This window comes from Kryptolebias marmoratus, linkage group LG8 (assembly GCF_001649575.2).
Source record: "Kryptolebias marmoratus isolate JLee-2015 linkage group LG8, ASM164957v2, whole genome shotgun sequence".
Lineage (NCBI taxonomy): Eukaryota > Metazoa > Chordata > Actinopteri > Cyprinodontiformes > Rivulidae > Kryptolebias > Kryptolebias marmoratus.
The window spans coordinates 7,289,452-7,311,456 of record NC_051437.1 but is presented as its reverse complement, the minus strand read 5'-3'; the positions used below and the strand labels follow the sequence as shown (position 1 = coordinate 7,311,456).

Below are 22,005 nucleotides of genomic sequence, written 5' to 3'. Positions count from 1 at the left end.
GATAAAGATTTTAAGAAAAATAAGATAAAATAATCATACATAAAATAAATAAATAAATTGAAAGTAAACATGTTTACTCAGTTCTTTTAATGTAAAGTGCTAGGGGTTTTCCATGAGGTTGAGTTCTTTTACCAACAAGAAGAGTTTTACTTCATTTCTTTTCTTCATATGTTTCAGTGATGAAAAGAAAAGGCACAGTTCTTTGTGGAAGGCAACAAAATTTGGTTTAGATTTAAGGAATCTGTTCTTGTGTATAAAAAACTTTCCGAGAATATCAATGGAATTTATTGTTAGATTATTTACAGAGACATCAGTCAAAAAGCCAAATATGATATTTTCTATTTTTAAGTCTGGAACTTGCAAATGTTTAGACAACCAGTGATGTAAATCTTCCCAAAAGGCGGCAGTATATATACATTCATACAATATATGGTCAGTAGTTTCAACATGTTCCTTACAAAATGAACAATTTGTACATTCAAACCCAAAACGGTTAAAAAGAAAATCAGCAGCTTAAATAAGCTTAAAGTGAATTTCTTTTGCTTTCGGTGGAATGGGAAGTTTGCTTTCTTCTTTCCATTCTTTCTGCCATTTTTCCTTCAGTTTTTTGTTTAATGACACTTGCTTTTGATTTTCCAGTGTATACTGCAAAGTTAACATACTCAATGTTGCCTTTTTTGCTCTATCTGGTACTACGGTTCCTTTGACCCCTTGTGTGAAGGTACCCATAGAAATGTTAACACATAACCTACTGGGCCAGTTCCCTTATAGCGGCCAGTAGTCATGATGAGCGGCCATGGATATATATATATATATATATATGGGTGTGTGTGTGTGTGGTAAACAATATCTTAAGTTGAAAAAGCCACATTTTGCAAATGACAAACTGAATTGTATACAACTACAGCAAATAACATTCAAGTATAAGCAACTAAATTACTAAAAATCCCACAAATATGAGTCCGTCTTTATAGTTTATATATGAACCACTCAAGACGATATGTGCTTTAACCCATAAAGTTGGCTTATCAGGGTCCAGGGTGGAGAGTATTGAAGTGTCTTCACAGCGGTGGACGTTCTTCTGGGTCCTCAGCGGCGACTTGATTGATCACAGAAATGACTCGACAGACATAAGTTATTCTTGAACAGTGAGAGTTTATTCAAAATAACAGAGTCTGTGCCAAACAGGACTTCTGGCCCAATCTTGTGAAGATCCCCCGTTTCTCTGGGGCTGCTTGTTTTTATAAACCTTTACCACACCCAGTAAGAGTAAAAAGACACCTACGTCCCACTGGGACGGACCTGAACAATACATTCAATTCCATTTATGGGGATAAACTAGGGTCTTCAGACAAGCAACAGCTAACTGTCCACGTTTGCACATTTTCGACAACGTGAGCGTAAGAGCCCACGATTCACTTCCTAAGAAGGCGTTGTGGCTGAAGACAGTGTCTCTCAAAATGAGAGCTCAGGCCTCATGGCCTGAACACAGATGCAGACCAGTTACCTCAGTATCCATGAAAAGAGGCCCAAGCATGGTTTGGTCATAGATAATATGAAATAGGACTGACCACACTGTCCTAATGCCAAATCTATGACTCTGTCACATTCCCACGTCACTGGAAGAGCACCAAATGAATTATTACAACACTCTTGTGGACATTAAGACATTAAGTACATGGCTTCCTGCTGCCACTCTCACTAAAATCAATAGAATGGAGCCACATTCTCACCATGCAGCAGCAAAGACCAAACCAAGTGCTAATTAACTGTGTCATGCTCAGCTGCGCTCACCTTTAGGAGGCAAAGCAAGAAGCACTTGTTCTGATAAAGATCAGGCCTGCTTGACATGGAAGTAGGAAGGGTAGATGTGGATGGTGGAGGCCCAAAAACCTCCCATATCACCCAACCTTGCACAGATGTGATACCAGTTAATAATAATGTAACGTAATATTCTGGTGTATTGTGTCATCCTGGCATAGCCTGAAAGAGTCATACCAGGGTGGGGCATGGAGAGTGGCGCAGTCATGGGCATACCTGGTAGAGTTGTTGGAGTATATTGCTGATGTATAGTGTGGTCAGGAATAGCAGCAAATATACAGTCAGTACAAAGAAAGTAGCAGCATCATGACTGGCTTTACATGGAAAGAGATTTTATAAATTTGACACAAAAGGTTGTGGAGAGAGTAGCGAGATGCAAAGAGGGAGGTCTCAGATTCCAGCTTTCAAAAATATATAATGCAGCTTTAGGCCTGATACCCAGTTGGTTTCACTCCAATCAACACCTGCACTCATGTGACCAGAGGGGCCCATCAGTGAGTCAGACAAAGAAGGACCCTAATTAGCGTCTATTGTTAGGAGAGCGAGAACAATTTGAGAGCAATCCAGCTTACATCGCATCACGGCTTTAAAAGTTCAACTCCACATTCTCTATTTCTGAATTGAGAAAGCTCCTCGGATGAGAAGCGAAACGTCTTGAACTACAGAATAGAAGTCCAGTTGTTTTTGTTTTTCTAACCTTTTTTGAATTTACCATGGCCTGGATGACTGAGAATCCACACCAGTATATGTTCAGAGTTCATGCCTCTGGAGCTTCCTGCTGACGATCTTCCTTGAGACACTTGCTGATGAGCTTACCCAAGAGCCACTTACCTGTTCCGATCCGCATCAACGCCTGTCTGCCTCCGACCAATCCTGGAACCCACTTTCCTGAGCTTCATCCACCGGAAAATACCTAACCCCTGGAACCCAGACCTTTTCCTCTGAGTTCAGTCCTCCTCACTTATCTGTAAGACCTACTCCCTGTCTACATTCTGTCTGCAACATTCCCACTGGAAAACAATATACTCACCTTCGATCCTCCTTTGCAGATCCGGATCCCCTCCCCTCCCCTCACTGTTGAATAAAATCACTTACCTTATTCTCCGTCTCCTGAGTCTGTCTGTCACCGAGTTGCTCACCTTTGACTACTTTGTAAACCTGATATGTTCGACATAAACTTTGGTTAAAGCTCTAAATCCCTTACTAAATGAACTCACTTTCTTCTAGTATATATATTTTCCTAAATGTAGTATCTCAGGAGCTTTGTCGTGACAAAACTAAAACACTGCTTAAAGTTGCTCTACAAAAGCAAAAAGGTTTCCGACTTTAAACCCACACATGCTAAAAACACAAAAGGAAGGGAGAGTAAAAAATAAAACCATTCTGACTTGATAGCAACACATTGTCCATCATGTTCTTTTATTATTTTTGTATGAAAGCAACTGAAATAAGCATAAAAATCAGAGTTCCATTGATCAAGCCTTTAGTTTAAATTGATAAATTTTAAAAAAAAAAAAGTTCAAACTACTTTAGAGAATTTTCTTAAAAAACTGTCGAGGTCAGAAAAACTCACAAAAACCCGGATAACCTGCTCGACCTCCTCACCCGAGATTGGAAAGATGCATGGAGTCAGAGAGTCAAAACCAGCCAAAGAGTCCACTTTAAAGTTTGAGTAAGATTTATTAACTTTCAGCGCTGAAAGAAGACGCTTACCAGAATTCAAAGCTCAGCCTACGTCTGAAGCTAACTTCTCGTTCGATGCATTTTATCAATTCGCCCCGCCCGCATGGTGTTTTTTTTTTAGTAAATTTCCATCCCTCAAATGGAGTTGTTTTCCAGCAGTTTGCACCCACACAGATCGCACCCTCTTCCGGGTTTCCTGGAGTTCGTGAGGTCATCTCATCACGTGTTCTATACAACCTGCTGTTCACCCTGTACATCATTTCTAGGCTTGATCTCTGGTAAAATAGACAGATGTAAATAGACAATTTACATTTTATATAACTTCACAAAACAAATATTCTTGATTTTAAAAAAATCTTATTTGGCCAAACACATGCAATCCTATTAATTTGTAAAATTGTTTTTATTTTTTTATTTATGCGGCGGTCGAGAACCCTCAACAAACTCAGCATTTGGGATGACAGGATCTTTGCATTTAACCCCTGCAAGGAAAAAAAAACAGTAAAAGTCAAAATGAAAAGCTCAAAAAGACAATGCTGCGACTGCAAATATTAGGAATGTTTAAACTGAACTGAACCAACTACAAAATAGATGTCCAATTGTTTTTGTTTTTCTAACCTTTTTTGAATTTACCATGGCCTGGATGACTGAGAATCTACACCAGCATATGTTCAGAGTTCATGCTGAGTTCATGCTTTTGTTTGTTTTATTCAAAAAAAATCTGGACATCATCACTGCCTGTATTTGGGTCTATTTGCCACACCTCAATCCAGGACCGTGCTCCATGCCACTTCTCTAGCCAGAGCCCAGCAGTTCATCATGGGCACAAAATCAATGCCAGTCCGAGGGCAGCAGCCTTTCTAGGCCACAGCTTTAGCCTGTGCCTAAGACCTCCATTCTGTCACCACAGCCTTAATCTTATACAATATGTTGCCAAAAGTATTTGCTCTTCTTCCTTCATACATGCATATGAACTTGAGCCCATTCTTAATTTATAGGGTTTAATATGATGTTGCCCCACACTTTGCAACTATAAGAGCTTCAACTCTTCTTGGAAGGCTTTCCACAGGTTTAGGAGTGTTTATGGGAGTTTCTGACCATTCTTCCAGAAGCTCATCTGTGAGGTCAGACACTGATGTTGGACAGAAGGCCTGTCTCTCAGTCTCTGCTCTAATTCATCCCAAAGGTGTTCTGTCAGGTTGAGATCAGGACTCTGTGCAGGTCAGTCAAGTTCTTCCACACCAAACTCCCTCATCCATGTCTTTATGGACCTTGCTTTGTGCACTGATATTTATTCATGTTGGAACAGGACGGGGTCATCCCCAAACTATTCTCACAATGTTGGGAGCATGAAATTGTCCAAAATGTCTTTGTCTGCTGAAGCATTAAGAGTTCCTTTCACTGGAACTAAGCAGTCTAGCCCAACTCCTGAAAAACAACCCCACACCATAATCCTCCCTCCACCAAACTTTACACTTGGAACATTGCAGTCAGACAAGAACTGTTCTCCTGACAGCCGCTAAACCCAAATTCATCCATCAGATTGTCAGACAGAGAAGCGTGATTCTTCTCCAAAGAACTTGTCTCCTCTGCTCTAGAGTCCAGTGGTGGCTGCTTCACTCCACTGTATCTGACTCTTTGCACTTGGTGATGGAAGGCTTGGATGCAGCTGCTCAACCAAGAAAACCCATTCCATGAAGCTCTCTGTGCACTGTTCTCAAGCTAATCTGAAGGCCACATGAAGTTTGGAGGTCTGTAGCTATTTGGTGACGTTTTTGCAATATGTGCCTCAGCATCCACTGAGCCCACTCTGTGATTTTACGTGGCCGACCACTTCATGGCTGTCGTTCGCTTTCACTTTGTTGTAATCCCACTAACAACTGACTGTGGAATATTTAGCAGCAAGGAAATTTCATGACTGGACTTATTGCACAGGTGGCATCCTGTCAAGGTACCACACTGGAATTCACTGAGCTCCTGAGAGCGACCCATACTTTCACCAATGTTTGTAGAAGCAGTCTGCATGCCCAGGGGCTTGTTGACATGGAAATGATTGAAACACCTGAATTCAGTGATTTGGATGGGTGAGTGAATACTTTTGACAACATAGTGTATGTCACAGCTGTGCCTGAAGCTCAGCCCCTTGAGGCTCAGTCTTGAACTACATCACAGCCACAACATCAACTCAAGTCTGTCACGATTGTGGACGACGGAAAGGAACCCTGAGCGCAGACTCATAATCAAATAAACTAATTTATTGAATAAAAATAAACAAAACAAAAGCTGACGAGGCAGCAACTCAAAAGAACAAAAATCCAAAACACACGGTGAGCAGAACAACAAGGAGACAAGGTACAGAGCATAGCAGCAAACGGCAAACAAAAAACAACAACGGACCAGCGGGGAATGGAGAGAAATGACCGTATTTTAAAGTGCAGAAGATAATTGTAGTAAGTGGATTCAGGTGTATGGGAGCAATCAAGGACAGGTGGAGATGGGCGTGGCAGGGGAACTGAAAGAGGGTGACTGGGGAGAAGTGAATACTGAACAGGAACTGAAACAGGAAAAACCCAAACTGAAAACAACAACAAGAATAAATAAAGAAAACAAAACCGAAAACACAAAAAATCCTAAATCCTCACAAAGTCATGCAGCGATTTTGTAAATTTAATAAAAGGAGAAAAACAAATGTATTTTTTTATACTGAAAGTACTCAGACTCTTTACTAGTTACAGAGTTGAAGCATTTAGGCAGCAATTTCAGCCTTGAACTTTTTTTTGATACAACAAGCTTGGCACACCAGGATTGTGGGATTTTTCTCTATGTGTGTTTTTTTTGTGTTAGCAAAATATCTAATGAAGCACGGACTGAATTTTAATGAAAATATCTGCCTTTTTTTTTGGGAAATCCTATCAGCTCAGTCCAGTTGGATGGGGCCATTTTCAGGTCTCTTCTGATATGTTTGACAGAGTTTAGGTCAGAGGTCTGGCTGGTCCACTCTGGGACATCCACAGAGTTGTCCCTAAGCCCCTCCTGTGTTGTCTTTGCTGTGTGCTTGGAGTCGTTGCTGGAAGGTGAACCTTAAACCCAATCTGAGGTTCTGAGGAATGTGAAACAGGTTTTCATTGAGGAAGAAACTTGTTTCACTTTGTATTTTACTGCACTCAGCTCTCCCTTAGTCCTGATCAGTCTCCAAGTCCTGCTAAAACTGTGGAAATGCCATTAAAGAGTTAATGCCAAAGTTTTAAGCAAATATCTTGTGCAATGTGGGGAACTCAGAGTGTGTGCTGGGGATGACTCTCTGCTATAGCCACATAAAAGTTTTGCTCAATGTCTGTAAAATTGACTGTTATGGATATTTGTGTGCTGGCTAAGGCTGATAAGCTGCGGAGGTCATTTGAAACAAAGTTGACTCCACAAGTTAATCAGTTGTAGATGTTCATCCAATGATTACTTTCTGAGTGTTTCATTAAAACCGGCCTGGTGGTTAATGAGCTATTTTGCCAACAAACAGACATACTCATACACAGAAACAGCCACAAACATTATCACCACCTTTCATCTTTCAATGGTGGGTGATAATAATCATTGAATATATCTCTACAACTGATTAAGTGGCATAACTTATATTTTGTATGTCGTAACATGTCATAAAACATTTGATATCAAAGAGAAAGAAAATAACCATATTACCAGTATATTAATGTGAGTTACAGCATGCATATATGCAAAGAAACTGTCAGAGCTTTTAATATTTTTTAATTTGCAATCTGTCTCTTTTGAAATAGAAAGTAAGTAAACTTCCAGAGTCATTGATCCACAAGAGAAAACTCAAAGAGAGACTTTTTCCATGAAGATCTAAAGATTGAATTTGTCACATCACAGTGGATGTGGAAGTGATTACAAACATTTTCAGCAAGCCCCGCTCGGCAAATCAAACATGAACGTTTCACATTCTTTCAGCGATAAACATACAGCTCAGGAAACGGGACAGTTTTAGAGAGTGGCAAAGTATGTAAACCCAAACTGGGTCAACATAAGAAAGTAAATTTACAAATCTTTCATTTTGACTTTTATAAAAAAAAAAAAATTACTCTTTTGCTGTTAATATACCGAGGTCAAAACTGATGTAGCACAACAAGAAGCATATAAAAAATAGACAAAAGAATACAAAAAAGAAAATAAAAAATGAAAAACAGAAGACACCAAAGTGCATTTATGATATGGAATAAAAAGTTTTCTCAATCTTAATCAAACAAACCTTCAAGATCTACAGAACAATTATAGGCTACAAATGGGCAGCTTTAAAAGCCTAAAAACAGATAAAAGAAACAAGTGTCAGCATTATACTTCAGCTAGTCCTTCTCTTTTATTTAATTCAGTTTATCTGAGTAGCACCAATTCATCCCACTGACTCATAATCACACAAACGTAGAGCGTTCAATAAAATACTTCAGCTCTGACTCACTGTTTGTCAAAGAAACTGGTTTCCACATAAACAGGTGAGACAGTTCCATTTTATTCTGTAATAAAATGTCTTGCCTCACGTCACATAGACCTAAGTTACTTATTAAGAAATATGAAAGTTCTATCTACCTCTCGCTGATTTATACTCATGATTGGCAAAACTGCAGTTTGCATCATCAGACATCCACATTTTAAACATTTTAAACATGTTGCTTGGCTTAATTTAAAATAATTTTAATATATACAAAACAAACACAGCATACAATAGCATTTTTACTTCATGGCAAACTACTCCAGCCTTTTCAAATCTTTATAAATATTCAGTTCAAAACACAGCAGAACAAATAACTTGACTTACATGTGTTTTGAATGCTTCTATGCAAAATAAGTAACAGTGATTATTTTATTAAAGGCTACATGAGACATTTGCGTCAATGTGCAAATACAACTCATTGAACCTAACGTGTACTTTGTTTCCCATTAACCCTCCTCCTTCTCCTCCTCTTGGCATATTTCTTATGTCTTGCTTTTGTACATCTGAGAACTATACACAGAGTTATGAATAAAGATGCGAACAACCCCCAGCGCAGCAGCGTATACCAGAGTGGCACCCCGGTCCATGCTCTGAAAACCAAAAATCAGAAAAATTTGTCAGATACGTCAGCTACTAATGATCACAATCTGAATTCAGCCCTTTTTGTTTACTTCCATCAACGAGACAGAAAAAGATGCAGCCTGACCTGCTGAAAAAGCCAACGTGATCAGTTTGATTGGTTGTTAAGAACTGATCTCCGGGGTCAGAGTGGGTTTCTGTTCTCCCTTCGCAGGTTGTCAGAGGCGGAGTTTCAGCTGTGGTTGTTCTCATTCTGTCTGCACAGTCATACGCTGGCTGGCCTGATGATGAGAAGAGGAAAATATTGGACTGGGACACCTTTCTGTATATATGTGGGCAAATAGGAGTTTAACACCATGGCAAGAAATATGTCAAATCTCACTGGTGGATAAAAGTCCATGTTTATAACAGAATCTTATTTGCAACTCATTTTAGAAAAAAATTACTACCTTTTTTATTCAACAAAAGACTAAATCTATTTTGGTACAATCAAGTTTAGTGCTTGATTCTACAGGTGAATCTCTACTTGTCTATTTATCTTTTTGTATTTTCTGTATTTTGTTGCTTAACTCATACTAACTTAGTGTGTAAATAACCAAGCCCATCCTATGATTCCTTCACTTGTCTAGACACCTTCAAAGAAAATTACTTGAAGAAATCACATTTTATATGATCTTGTCAGTTTCAAGCATCATCATGGAAGATTTTTAGCCCAGTCTAATGCACAATATTCCTTAGTTTCATTGAGGTTCACAAGAACTGGTTTATGCACAACTCTCTTTGGCTCTAACCACAGCATTTTAACTAAATTCAAGTTTAAACCTTAGGCTTTTCCAACACCCTGAATCCTTTCTTTTTCAGCAGTTTTGTTGTATATTTGCTGGTGTGCTTGGGAACGTTGTCCTGTTGCAACAGCCAATATCAGCCAAAGTTTAAAGTGTCAGACAGACAACCAAATGCAATACTTTGGTTTACAGAGGACTTTATAGTTGACTTAGTGACTGCAGGGTCTTCAGGTCTGGCAGCTGTAAAAGAAACGGAAAAATGTCACCCCTCCACCACAGTGCTTTACAGTTGCGTAAGGTGTTGGGTTTGCATTGTTTTTACCATGGTGTTGTGGTTTGTTCAGATGCAACTTTGCAAAGCTAAGCAGCACTGCCTCGCTCTTTTAGGGAAAACAGATAATTCTTTCAAACAAACCATACTTTTTCAGTCTGAGATATACATAGTTCTTATACATAGCTCTCATAGTTTGCATGTTCTCCCAGTGCATGTATGGGTACTCTGGTTTCCTGTCACAGGTCAAAAACGTGCATGTTAGGTTCAGTGGCAACTCTAAATTGTCCCTAGGTGTGAATGAGAGTGTGAATGCTTGTCTCTTTCATTTGTCTCTATGTGTCCATGTGCAATGCTGAATGGATAAGCAGGTAAAAAAAAGTGGATGGATGGGTGGGTGGATGGATAGATGACACCATTTGTTTAGCTTGTTGCTGCTCTGTCAACTGAATAATGTTTGTGTTACTTTGTAAATGTATAAACTGGTGACAAATTAAGCAAATGATCTCGTGCAAAAGGGTAGAGGTTTGACATTAGCTGATGTGGCATTCTTTCACATGTCATTTTAAAAGAGTTTTATTTTGGAAGCCTGAGAAACTTTTTTTTTTAAAACTGGCACTCATTTTGGCCTAGCCTGGAGAAAGACGTTAGGCTCATTTCACCATATTCCATGTTCTGTGTCACAGCTAATAAGATTCTAACTATTGAAAGAACATCAATTCAAAAATGACTAGACTATCCCTTTAATGTCATATTAACTTCACCCTCCCATTCAGCTAAAAAAATGGGCTGAGTTTCTATTACATTGTCATAGCAACACAGTTACAGAAGTGAGTAAACCCAGGATGGAATGAAGCTGAATAATGCAGTGTGCTGATATAAAAATCTGATGTAAAAAGGGAAGTCTGAGCTGGCACAGAAGAACAACACCCATGAAAAAAAGAATAAAAAGTGTAACTGCACATTTCAGGACACTCACCCATCATGTGTTTGAACACCCATACGTGAGGGTTAGACAAGACCATTAATAAACATCTTGTGGCTGCCCTTCCTGTTTCCTTTTTTACTTTGCTCCTACAGTGTCAATGTTTCCACAGCACAAACTCAAACCATGTATGGCTGCGTTGCTAACGTGTTCACAGCTGCATATCTTGACATCACAGAGAACTCACAAAAAGTGAACTTTCAAAATGACATTGTGCCTTATCCAGTTTATATATATATACATACATTTGGTTTTAACTGTATACATATATACATATGTATACAGTTGAAACCAAATGTTTACATACAGTATATAAAAAGACATGCATTTTTTTTTTCACACTGTCTGATGTGAAGTTAGAATAAACTTTTCCCATTTTAGATCAAAAAGGATTTTCAATTTTTTTTCTATTTGCTAAATGCCAAAATAATGGGAGAGAGAGAATGTTTTTAAGGCAATTTGTATTACTTTCTTTAAACAATTTGGGACATTTGATGTTGTGCATTTGAAAGCTTCTGATAGGTTTATTGATAACATCTGAGTTAATGATACACCTGTGGATGTAATTTAAGGCACACCTGAAACACACTGCTTCCTTATGTAACATCATGGGCAAATCGAAAGAAATCAGCCAAGATATCAGGAAGAGAATTGTGAAACTTGCCGAAGTCTGGTTCATCCTTGGGTGCAATTTCCAGATATCTGAAGGTGCCTCATTCATCTGTACAAACAATTATACGAAAGTACAAACAAGATGGGAATGTCCAGCCATCATATCGCTCAGGAAGAAGACGGGTCCCAGACATGATGCTTTGGTCCGAAATGTGCATATCAACCCAGGAAAAAAAGCAAAGGACCCAGTGAAGATGCTGGCTGAAGCTGGTAAGAGTGTGTCATTATCCACAGTGAAATGAGTTCTGTATCATCATGTGCTGAAAGGCCACTCTGCCAGGAAGAAGTCAGTACTTCAAAAGAAAAGCCAGATTATTGTTTACAAATACACACAGGGACAAAGACCTTAGTTTTTGGAGACATGTCCTGTGGTCTGACGAAACTAAAATTGAACTGTTTGGCCATAATGACCATTGTTACGTTTGGAGGAAAAAGGGGGAAGCTTGCAAGCCTAAGAACACCATCCCGACTGTGAAACACGGGGGTGGCAGCATTATGTTGTGGGGTTGAATTGCTGCAGGAGGGATTCACAAAATAGATGGCATCATGAGGAAAGAACATTATGTGGAAATACTGAAGCAACAGCTCAAGACATCAGCCAGGAAGTTAAAGCTTGGGCGTAAATGGGTCTTCCAAATGTTCAATGACCAATCCTATCAAAAAATTTATGGGCAAAACTGAAAAAAAGCATGTGTGAGCAAGGCGCCCTACAGACATGGCTCAGTTCCACCAGTTCTGTCAGGAGGAATGGGCCAAACTTTCTGCCAACTATTGTGAGAAGCTAATCCAAAATGTTTGACTCAAGTCATACAGTGCAAGGGTAATGGTACCAATACTAATGGTACTAATGAAGTGTATTTAAACCTTTGACTTTTGTAGAGATGTGGATCATTTTTACAGTCTTATTAGTTTCTGTAGTGAATCTTATGTTGTTTTCTTTGACTCAAAGGCGTACGTGGCAGGGATCTAATCACGCCATGGGTGTACACGTAATTGCCTAATGGCCTACTTCACTTATCGGGGTGCAGGTGATAAGCATTAGGGAGAACAAGTTATATTTCCTTATCCACTAAAGGATAAAAAAATAGGGCAGATGTGGCATGGCAATCCAAACCAGGCCTCGGGTTATCAGAACTTATACAAGGAGATAGAATGAACAAAGGATAGAATAATAGTCAGGTGTTGCTAGATGCAGCCTGATGCTGTCATAGTTAACCTCTCCAGATTTGCAAATCTGCTCGGTGGGTTTTCATGTAATTCTTAATAAATTTTGTCAGTACTTTAAAGGGTTGTCTCCTGGCCAGACCCTGCTCTAAAAAGAACCAACCCAAAAGGATTGGAACTAACAAATCCTTAACACTTTGAAGAAAGTAATAAAAATTGCCTTAAAACATTCTCTCTCAAATTATTCTGGCATTTAGCAAATAGAAATCCTTTTTAAAATCCTAATTGACCTAAAACGGGGAAAGTTTATTCTGATTTCATCCCAGACAGTGTGGAAAAATGCATGTCTTTTCATATGGTGTATGTAAACTTATGGTTTCAAATGCATATGTGCATGTGTGTGCTATTTCTACTGCTGCTTTGGGACGTACTTGATACATACCAGATACTGAGCTGGTACATACTTGGTAAGTCTGTGGTTTCATTATGTATTGCTACCAAAATGTTTCAGTAACATTTTTATAAATGTGTGAGTAATTCTGTTATGAGCACACACTAAATATCAATAACAAATTTAATTTTTTAAGTAAAATCTTATTGTTGCATTGTTTGTCATTCAGTTTGTGTGTGCTATGAAGGATTAGGAAGATTTGCATTGTATTTGTATGAAATTATAAACACAGACTTCATATGCTTCACCAGCTTTTGTTATATTTATAGAAAAAGATACCTTCTGTTCTTACCTTGGATATTAACAACATAGATGCAGCTGCTGTTTGCAGGGATCAGGACATGCACAGAGACAATATCGCTCTGCTCGCTGCTTACACTGTTATTGGCAAAACAATAATACTTGCTGTCCTCTTTTGTTGCTCCACAATGTAGGCTCAAATCCGATGAGCGGTGCACCAGGAAGTCCCTGTGGGGAGTTTGCTGATACCAGGTGTAATAAATGTCATCGCCCTTCGTACAACCACAGCGCACAGTCACTGGCTCTCCCCAACACGTTGGCACGAGAGAGCTCAGGGGCCAAAGTCTGGGTTTAGATACTGGAACTGGCACAAAGAAGTGAGACATCCGCCTGAATCCTTTAAGCTGAACATTGTTTTAAAAATGTACAAATGCGCTTCTAATTTGCAGATGTTAGAAATAATCAAATTTCTAAATAAGTTATAGAAAAGATTGCCGTTGATAGGCACCAGCTTCCACACAAGCCTGTTTGGAAAAGCTTGTGCTGAAAAAGGATGAATGGAAATATAGAAAAAATCTGTTTCATCTTACCTTTAGTGACAACCAGGTTGACTGAAACCATGATGTCACTATATATTTTGTCAATTCCAATCCAGTACACATCGGAGTCCTCTATTTGGAGATTTGTAACTTTCACAAATAGGCCATTTCTATTATTGTCAAATATCTGAGACTTTGCACTTTTGGCAATGCCATCTGTATCCATCAAAATCTGACAAGAGTTTCTGGAGGAGCCTCTGCACCAGTACTTCTTGCTGACCAGGTACCTGCTGGAGTCATACTTGCATACAAGCACAAATTCTTCTCCAATATGTGCCGTGATCTTTTTTTTGTCGCACTGAAGCTGGAGGCTTGCTGGAACACAAGTTAGGTCGAATCAGAAAGGGAACAACAGAAATAGTTTTTTAAAAATACTTTGATTTTAGGTTAGTGTGTATGTTTTCAAAATAACATTTATTTCAAAGAAACGAGTGTATATTTTTATATTTGTGGTGAGTGAAGGTGAAGTGAGCCTGGGGAGGTGGAAATTATTCAACCGACTGATTTGAAGTCGGACACTTTTTTAAAAAATTGCCAATTGGCCATGCATGTGCATATACTTAATCAATTACAAGGGAACATGAAGATGCTGAAAAAGTTTATTATTTTAAGAAAGAATGCTCTTCTGTCTGTTATTTTAAGCAAACAAGTTCTTTTAAGGGTTGTTAAATACATGTTAAATAAATTAAGCTTGTAATGTTCTATTTTGTGAAATGAAAACACATTTTGGGCCAAAAACTAAACAAATGTTGCATAATGTTGCATAGTGGCCATCTGCTGCCTTGCTTTCTAAAGATTGATGTTGGCCATAGAAAAAGTCATATTGTTCAATATAGCTGGTATACCAGGAGGATGATAGGGATAGGGTGAGATAAAGACAAATGGTTTGATGTGGCAACCTCTAAAGGCAGCCCCAGAGGAAGAAACTGTTTTTAAAAAGGAGTTGAAATAAAAATATTTAACATTCTTTCAAAGTGCAAGTGAGTTGGGGGTACACTTTTATTATTGTTGAATTCTGAGTTTTAAACATAATGAATTGAGTATCTGAGAGATATTTACTTTTTAATCTATAGGGATGTAGCCAAAGATTGATTCATATGGAATTAAAAAATAAGTTGCCAAAATATGTTTTTTTTCTACAGTGACTAACATGAGTAACAAATGTTTACACAAAATCATCTTTAATCCAGAGTAAATGCCTTTTTTTATTATTTAAAATTTTAAATTTAGGAGTGATTTTCTTTCACCATTTGTAACCTGCTAAGATTTTTAGTTCAACGTTTTGAAAGTGAAACATGTTTAGGGCAACGGAAACAGTTTTCATATTTTTTCTGCATAAATGTAGCAATTACTAAAAAAAGCAGCATTGTGATAAATAATAAAAACATATATCAACTGATGGCTTACTCACCGTGAAGAAGCAAAAACAGGCAAAGTGTTTTCATTTTGTTGTTTAATGTCATGTGAGATGTGATGTCTGAAAGCTGAAGAGGTGGACTGCGGTGGTTTTGCTTCCTGGATGTGTGGTTTATGTGAATGTTTTTGTTGCTCTGTGACCAGAACACACTCTGACACCTGTATTCACTAGACCCTTTGATAAGGTATGGCTCCACAAGCATTTTACAGTAAGTTCCACCTCACTGACCTATTTAGACACACATTTGTAAACAGTATTTTGTTTTCTCATAGTTTACATATAGTGCTTTTTCCTCTGCTACATATGCACTGCACACTGGTGGGTGAACTCATTGGAGAGCAGGTGGTGTTAGTGTTTCGTTTGCTCCCCTACATGAGCCTCTTTCGTAGTTTCATCACCATTACGTCAGATCTTTGTGAGTTCTGGCATGGAAACAGTAACTGGTGTGTTTTATAAATTTACACTCACTGACAAAGAAAGTTCGGCACCCAAACAGAGTGGTGGAAATGAAATTAAACTGCTCTTGTAGAAGTCGTGTGAGTGCATCAAATGAATATTTAAGGTTGGTAGTACAGGCACACTTCTGGTCTCATTGTCAGGGTGGAAGGACAAGTACCCGGAGTGCAGACTCATTTTTAAAAAAGAAAACAAATTTCTTTACAAAATAATCAAAACAAAAGTCTGATGTGGCAGCAACAGAACTAAATAACAAAACACCTACAAAAAACAGAATTCCAAGAACATGAGGAGGCGGGACATGAGGAAACCCTGACAACACTTGGGAGTGAAAATGAACCAGCAGGAAAAGTGAAAAAAAATGAACCAGTTTTAAAGACAGGGTAATTGAGAAGTGGACACAGGTGACAGATTTTAAACGAGGAACAGGTGCAGATGGGTGTGGCAGGCCAACAAGTAATGGACAGAGGAAAGGTGAATAGTGACAGGGAACACAAGGGGCACAAGGAACAAGACACCAAAACTAAACACAGGAACCAAATAACAGAATTAAAGAAACAATAAACTCAATAAAGAAACCTAAGACCCCCCAAATCCTGACACATGTCATCAGGTTGTTGCACTTTTTTAGGTCTGCATACAAACTGTGATTCATACAGACATTAAATCCTTTATTGTGGCAAGTCAGCTCACAGTTGTAACTTACTCTTGATCTGGCAGATCGGCACTGGGTCAGAGCTTGCGTCTGAGCTGATGTCACACATGTTTAACTGAGGAAAGATCAGGGAACTTCGCTGGTCAATGGAGGACTATCAGCATGCTGCAAACAGTGTTTACAGACAATGATTTGTGGAAGTGTTCCTGAGCGCATGCACACAGAAAACTTCTTAAGTTTTCCAGATATTTGAGACTGGGACAGTGGACAAAAAGTTTTATTTTACCTGTTGTGACTCTAATCTCAGTCTAGAGGTGAAGGCCACGGCTTCTAAGGGTGGAAAATTGTGTTCTGGCTAAAAGAAAAAAAGTGTTTATTTATTTATTTATTTATTTATTTATTTATTCTTTACCATGATTTAATAGTGGTGTCATAATTCACCAATGTACCACAAGCAGTCAAAGAGGAAGTGAAACAAATTAAAATAGACACTCCTTCCTTTTGTGGCTTTCTCTGAACAGGCATTATTTTGTTGTCTTTTGAGTCCTCATTTTGTGTGAGGAACATGTGCTACTGATCATAATAATTTAGTTATTAGAGGCCAGCCTGCATGAGTTCACATAAGCATGTTCACCATTACCTCTGAATGACCTCTGATGGGCAGTGGCAGCAAAGTCATTGTCTCCAACAACTGTAAGGCATAAAAATGTCATTGTGCACTCCCCTATTATAAATCTACATGACTGTACTGAGTGGGGAAAGTATGACAAAAGTCATTACAACATACAATACAATATATTTTTTCAGGTTGGGAGTTTCCACTTGGGTTTGACGTAACACTAACTTCCACCTCTTCCATCAGGGCTCAAGCCTGATTGTCAAAAAGGGCAAGAGTGTAATCTTGGACAAGAGGGACCCCTTCTGTCTATAAGGAGAAACTATTTTTCTTGTTGGCTTTTGTCAGGTGTGGTGGAGAAGGAGGCGAACCCAAAGCGCAGACTCATGGCAAGAACTTAAAGAAAACTAATTTATTAAGAATCAAAGAACAAAACAAAGACAGATGTAGCAGCAAAACCAAACATAACAGAATCTAGGAACTGAAACACGAGCAAACATGAGAGACAAGACGAGAGGAGCAACCAGACAGCACATTGGAGTGACAATGAACCAGCAATGAGTGGAGGAAATGACCAAGTTTTAAAAGCAGAGGGTAATTGGGTGAAGTGGGCACAGGTGAGATGATTACTAACAAGGAGCAGGTGTAGATGGGCGTGGCAGGAAAACAAGTGACTGACTGAGGAGAAGTGAATAATGACAGGAAACAAACACACAAGGAACAAGAACTGAACTAAGACAACGCTAAACACAGGAACCACATAACAGAATTAAAGAAACCATAAACTCAATACAACCCCACCATTGTTTATTGTATGCACAAAGGCATGACAAATTAAGTACTTATGAGTTTAAATAATGTTTTTGGTTTTAATTTTCACTCTCTCCTATGATTCTTTATAACCACCAGGGTTGCAGCTGAAAGAATAGGATTAACATTCTCATCCATGCTTTAATGTGTTGAGAGAATAAATAAATTAATTATTGATGTAATATGCAACACTGTAATACACCTTCAGATTGTAACATTGATATTTGGGAGTTCACCACTTGTGCATATAAACAGCCAGCTTCTTTATTTTTTTGCCAGCTTTCTTCTTGGGCTTTTGCTGCAGCTATTGTGTTGCTTTTGGCTTGAATTAAGGGTCTGAATTCCACATATTTATGCATGATTATTGTCTGCTCTTCCTGAGAGAAAAATGGAGCATTCTGCCTGTGGGTATTCTAATGACAACACTACCCCTTTTATATGAAAACCTGGGATCAGATCCCCGGGGGGTTTATATCTCTTAGGAGATTGGGAAAAACTTGGCCAAATTAACAATTTGATAACCAGCTTTATTACCTTGGCTTAAAGCTGGTTATTAGTTTAACCAGCTCTCTTAATGAAACCTAAGTTGTTCATTCTATAAGGCCCTGGCTACCTAGCAGTCTTTAAGTCAAGCATAAACTCCTTTATCTACCAAAGTATTCTAGGGTCAGATGTGAGGCTATCTGTCCAACAACCCAAGCTGGGTCATAAAACAAGACAATGATCCTAAACAAAGCAGCAAATTTACAACAGAATGACAGAGAACGAAAAAGTGTTGCAATGACCCACGTGTCAGGATCAGAGGAGATGACGGGGACGAACCCAGTAGGCAGACTCATATTGACAGGAAACTAATTTATTAAAGTAAAGAAACAAACGAAAACAAAATGCTGACGTGGCAGCAAACAAATCAAAACTAAATTCAAATGCATAACAGAAACTTTGAGGACTGGAACACAGAGAAAGGCAACAACAAACAAACATCAAACAATGGACCAGTGAGGTATGGGAAGAATGACCGGGCTTTTAAGACTAGAGATAACGAGGTGAGTGGGAACAGGTGGAATGATTACTGAGTTGGGACAGGTGAAGATGGGCGTGGCTGACAGAGAAGTGAATGACTGGGGGAGAGTGAAAATGAACATGAACATGAGACAGAATGAAAAGCAAGTACAACCAAATAACACAAAAGAAACAACAAAAACCAAAGAACTAAAATCAAAATAAAACAAAAACAAAACCCAGAAAAAAGCCAAATCACCACACCACGTAAGTCATTAGTCTGGATGAAACACTTAAAAAAAACTGTTCAGAAACAAAAACCAGCAGATCTTCATAAACTAAAACAACATTGTAAAGCTTGGTGAAGAAATGTAAAAATCTACGCATGCTGGAAAAATTGAAGTTTAACAGAAGACGGTAACTCCATGTTATTGTTGTTGTTTTACAGGCATTGAATAATTATGTGTTCCTATAGTTTTTCCACAAACTGTTTTCTTTTAAAAATGTTTGCTTTCACGTTAGATAAAGAAATAATGACCTGCTGTAATATGTCATGTGTTATTGTTTATCTGATATGTTACCCTCACACTGTTTGGCGCAGAAGCTGAGCGACCTCGGACTGAGCAGTTCACTCTGCATGTGGATACTGGACTTCTTCAGCAACAGACCACAGACTGTTCGGATAGGGACGCAGGGATACAGGTGGACCACAGGGCTGTCCTCAGCACCATCCTCTACCTCTACTCCATTGCCACATGTGACTGTTCCTCCTCACACCCCACTAACATCATTGTCAAATTTGGTGATGGCACCATTGTAGGACTGATAACGGACAACAACAAAACAGCCTACAGAGAGGGAGTTCAGTGCCTGATGGACTGATGTACCAAGAACAAACTGGATCTCAACATTTCTAAACCCAAGGAAATGATTGTTGATTTCAGGAAATCAAAGAGGACTGTGCACTCCTCCCTCTCAGTTCAGGGAGAGGACATCCAGAGGGTGGAGAGTTTCAGATTCCTTGTGGAGCATATATCAGTCGACCTCAGCTGGACCACGTACATCACATCAGGGGAGGAAGGCCCAACAGAGACTGCACTTCTCTAGGACATTAAAAGAAGCACATCTGTCTCTTCACCTGCTTACTAACTTCTACCAGTCAGTCACTGAAAGCATTTTGACCTACTGCTGCACTGTGTGGTTCTCCAGCTGGACACAGGCTAACAGGAAGGTCCTGCAGAGGGTGGTGAGGGCATCAGGGCATCACCACTGCCTGCACTCACAGACATTTACACTGAGTCTGAAAAAGAAAGTCGGTGATATTTCAAAGGGCCAGCTGACACCCTTGAAATCCCCTGTCCTCAGCTTTACCCTCAGGGAAAAGGTTTAGGAGACTCATAAAAAGACTGAAACACAGCTTCTATACGCGTGCAGTAACATCTGTGAGCCCCCCAAATTGACTGTTTGACAAACAATCTGTACAGTATGTGTACACTTTTATAAACCATGCTGCATATGAAAATGTTTATTTACTCTTATTTTTATGCACAGCTGAAGCTGCTCTATTCACACCTTCCACTAGTGACTTTATTCTTATTTTTTTATTGCTGTTAAGCTGGAGGTGCAAAACTGTGTTACATTGTTGTCACGTCAATGACAAACAGAATTCTGATTTAGGACCTATAGTATGGACTAATGTTTTTGTCATTACTTTTTTATGCCCTAATCCGATATACTATACCAGTCTTCCTATTTTTTATTATAAGAGTGAAGATTTTGGTATATCCTACAGATCACCACATGTACCACTGTTTTATCTCGGAACAGTTTTTAAGTCTACCACAAAGCCACTAGATGTCACTGTGCTACTTATATATGCAACGCCTCTGGAAGGCTGTAACCATCATCAGTCTTTTCATTGTCACCTCTGACGGGTCTGTCTTATTAGAGCATTGGCAGATTTATAACACACAAACTTAATTATTGTTTTTGTCATAACCTCATTAAGATTATGTTTGCTAAAGGAAAGTCCAACACAGTTTCTACCAGCATTTCTTTAGAGCCTTCTTTATCAAACTGTCTGGATTTGGGTGTTTTTGAGTTGATTTTGTTATCTTTTGTGTTCAAGTTTTATGTTTAGTTCTGCATTTGTTCGTCTTGTTTGTTTGTTTTTTGAGATCCTTGGGTTTCATGTAATATAGATTACTGTATAGTTTTGCTCTTTGTGTTCCCTGTGCCACCATTCACCTGCTCTCAGCTCAGTAGTTTTCCGGTCAGCCTGCCACACCCACTTCACCTGTTCCCCATCACCTCTCAGCTGACTGTCATTTTCCACTCACCCATGTTCCTTTAAATTCAGCCACTGCCATCTTCTCCCTGTCAGAACATTCTATCAGGTGAGAGGGAAATAAAACCCAAAATGCAGATTCATTTTCAAAAAGAAAAAACTTATTTAAGATAATAATAATAAAAACCCTGCTGTGGTAGCCAAAACTTACAACAAAAACTTAACTCTGAGGATCGCAAAGAGACACAAATTGCAGACCTGACTGTGGCATAAAAACCAAGGAATTCATGCAAAATAAACATAATTTTAATAATAAAACTACAATGTCTGAAAGACAGTAGGAAAAGGTATGTCAGAATATTGGCCATTCTTCAATAGTTGTATTTGGCTGTATGTAATAAAAAAAAAATATACATATATATATAATTTTTTTTATATATATGTGTGTGTGTGTGTGTGTGTGTGAGTATCCACCCATATGCACTAATGCATATCTGCATAAACATATCTGAATAAATAAACTTACATTTACACACATGCCCACATTCACATAAACTATCTAATAATGAACATTTATCTGATAATTAATTACTTGTGATTATTTATATCAGGATCTTCCTCATATAAATACTTCTTGAACACCATCCTTTTTTATATTGTTTCTTAAACTGGAAATGTTTAGAGATTTTTGTAATTCAGCTGTAAGTGTGTTCCACATGCTAAAATGGCTACTCAAATGAAAATGTTCACGCTTCTCAGGGTTTGTTAGATTTTCAGGATTTTCAAGAAGCTTGTTCTTATACCAGTTTGTCTACAGTTACCCTTCCACTCCTCCTGTGTAACCTGAATGTTGTCTAACAGGCTGTGCTGCCTGCTCTGCACTCTGACTTTTGTCAGATCAGCTGTTTGTGTGTAGACAAGTGTGGCTCCTAAATGTTGTCAAACAGCCGGATGACTTTAGGACCCAGTGAGAGACACCCAGGAGGCGCGGCTATATTTTTAATCTGACCA

At 38.7% G+C, this 22,005-nt stretch overlaps 1 protein-coding gene across 2 annotated transcripts; it reads right to left on the bottom strand.

Annotated features, from left to right (window-relative positions):
• Nucleotides 1-7,246: 7,246 nt before the first annotated feature.
• LOC112450591 lies at nucleotides 7,247-15,258 on the bottom strand. Of its 2 annotated transcripts, XM_025006591.2 has the most exons (5): nucleotides 15,163-15,258; nucleotides 13,743-14,066; nucleotides 13,205-13,516; nucleotides 8,712-8,865; nucleotides 7,247-8,595 (listed from the first exon to the last, which is right to left on the bottom strand). In XM_025006591.2, exons 1-5 carry the CDS (start codon nucleotides 15,212-15,214, stop codon nucleotides 8,430-8,432), a joined length of 1,008 nt encoding a protein of 335 aa, XP_024862359.1. In that variant the 5' UTR covers nucleotides 15,215-15,258; the 3' UTR covers nucleotides 7,247-8,429. The 2 variants fall into 2 exon arrangements, 1 of the variants encoding a protein (XP_024862359.1); XR_005233490.1 differs by lacking the exons at nucleotides 13,205-13,516; nucleotides 13,743-14,066; nucleotides 15,163-15,258 and adding an exon at nucleotides 9,692-10,953 and having other exon boundaries at nucleotides 8,712-9,609.
• Nucleotides 15,259-22,005: the final 6,747 nt, after the last annotated feature.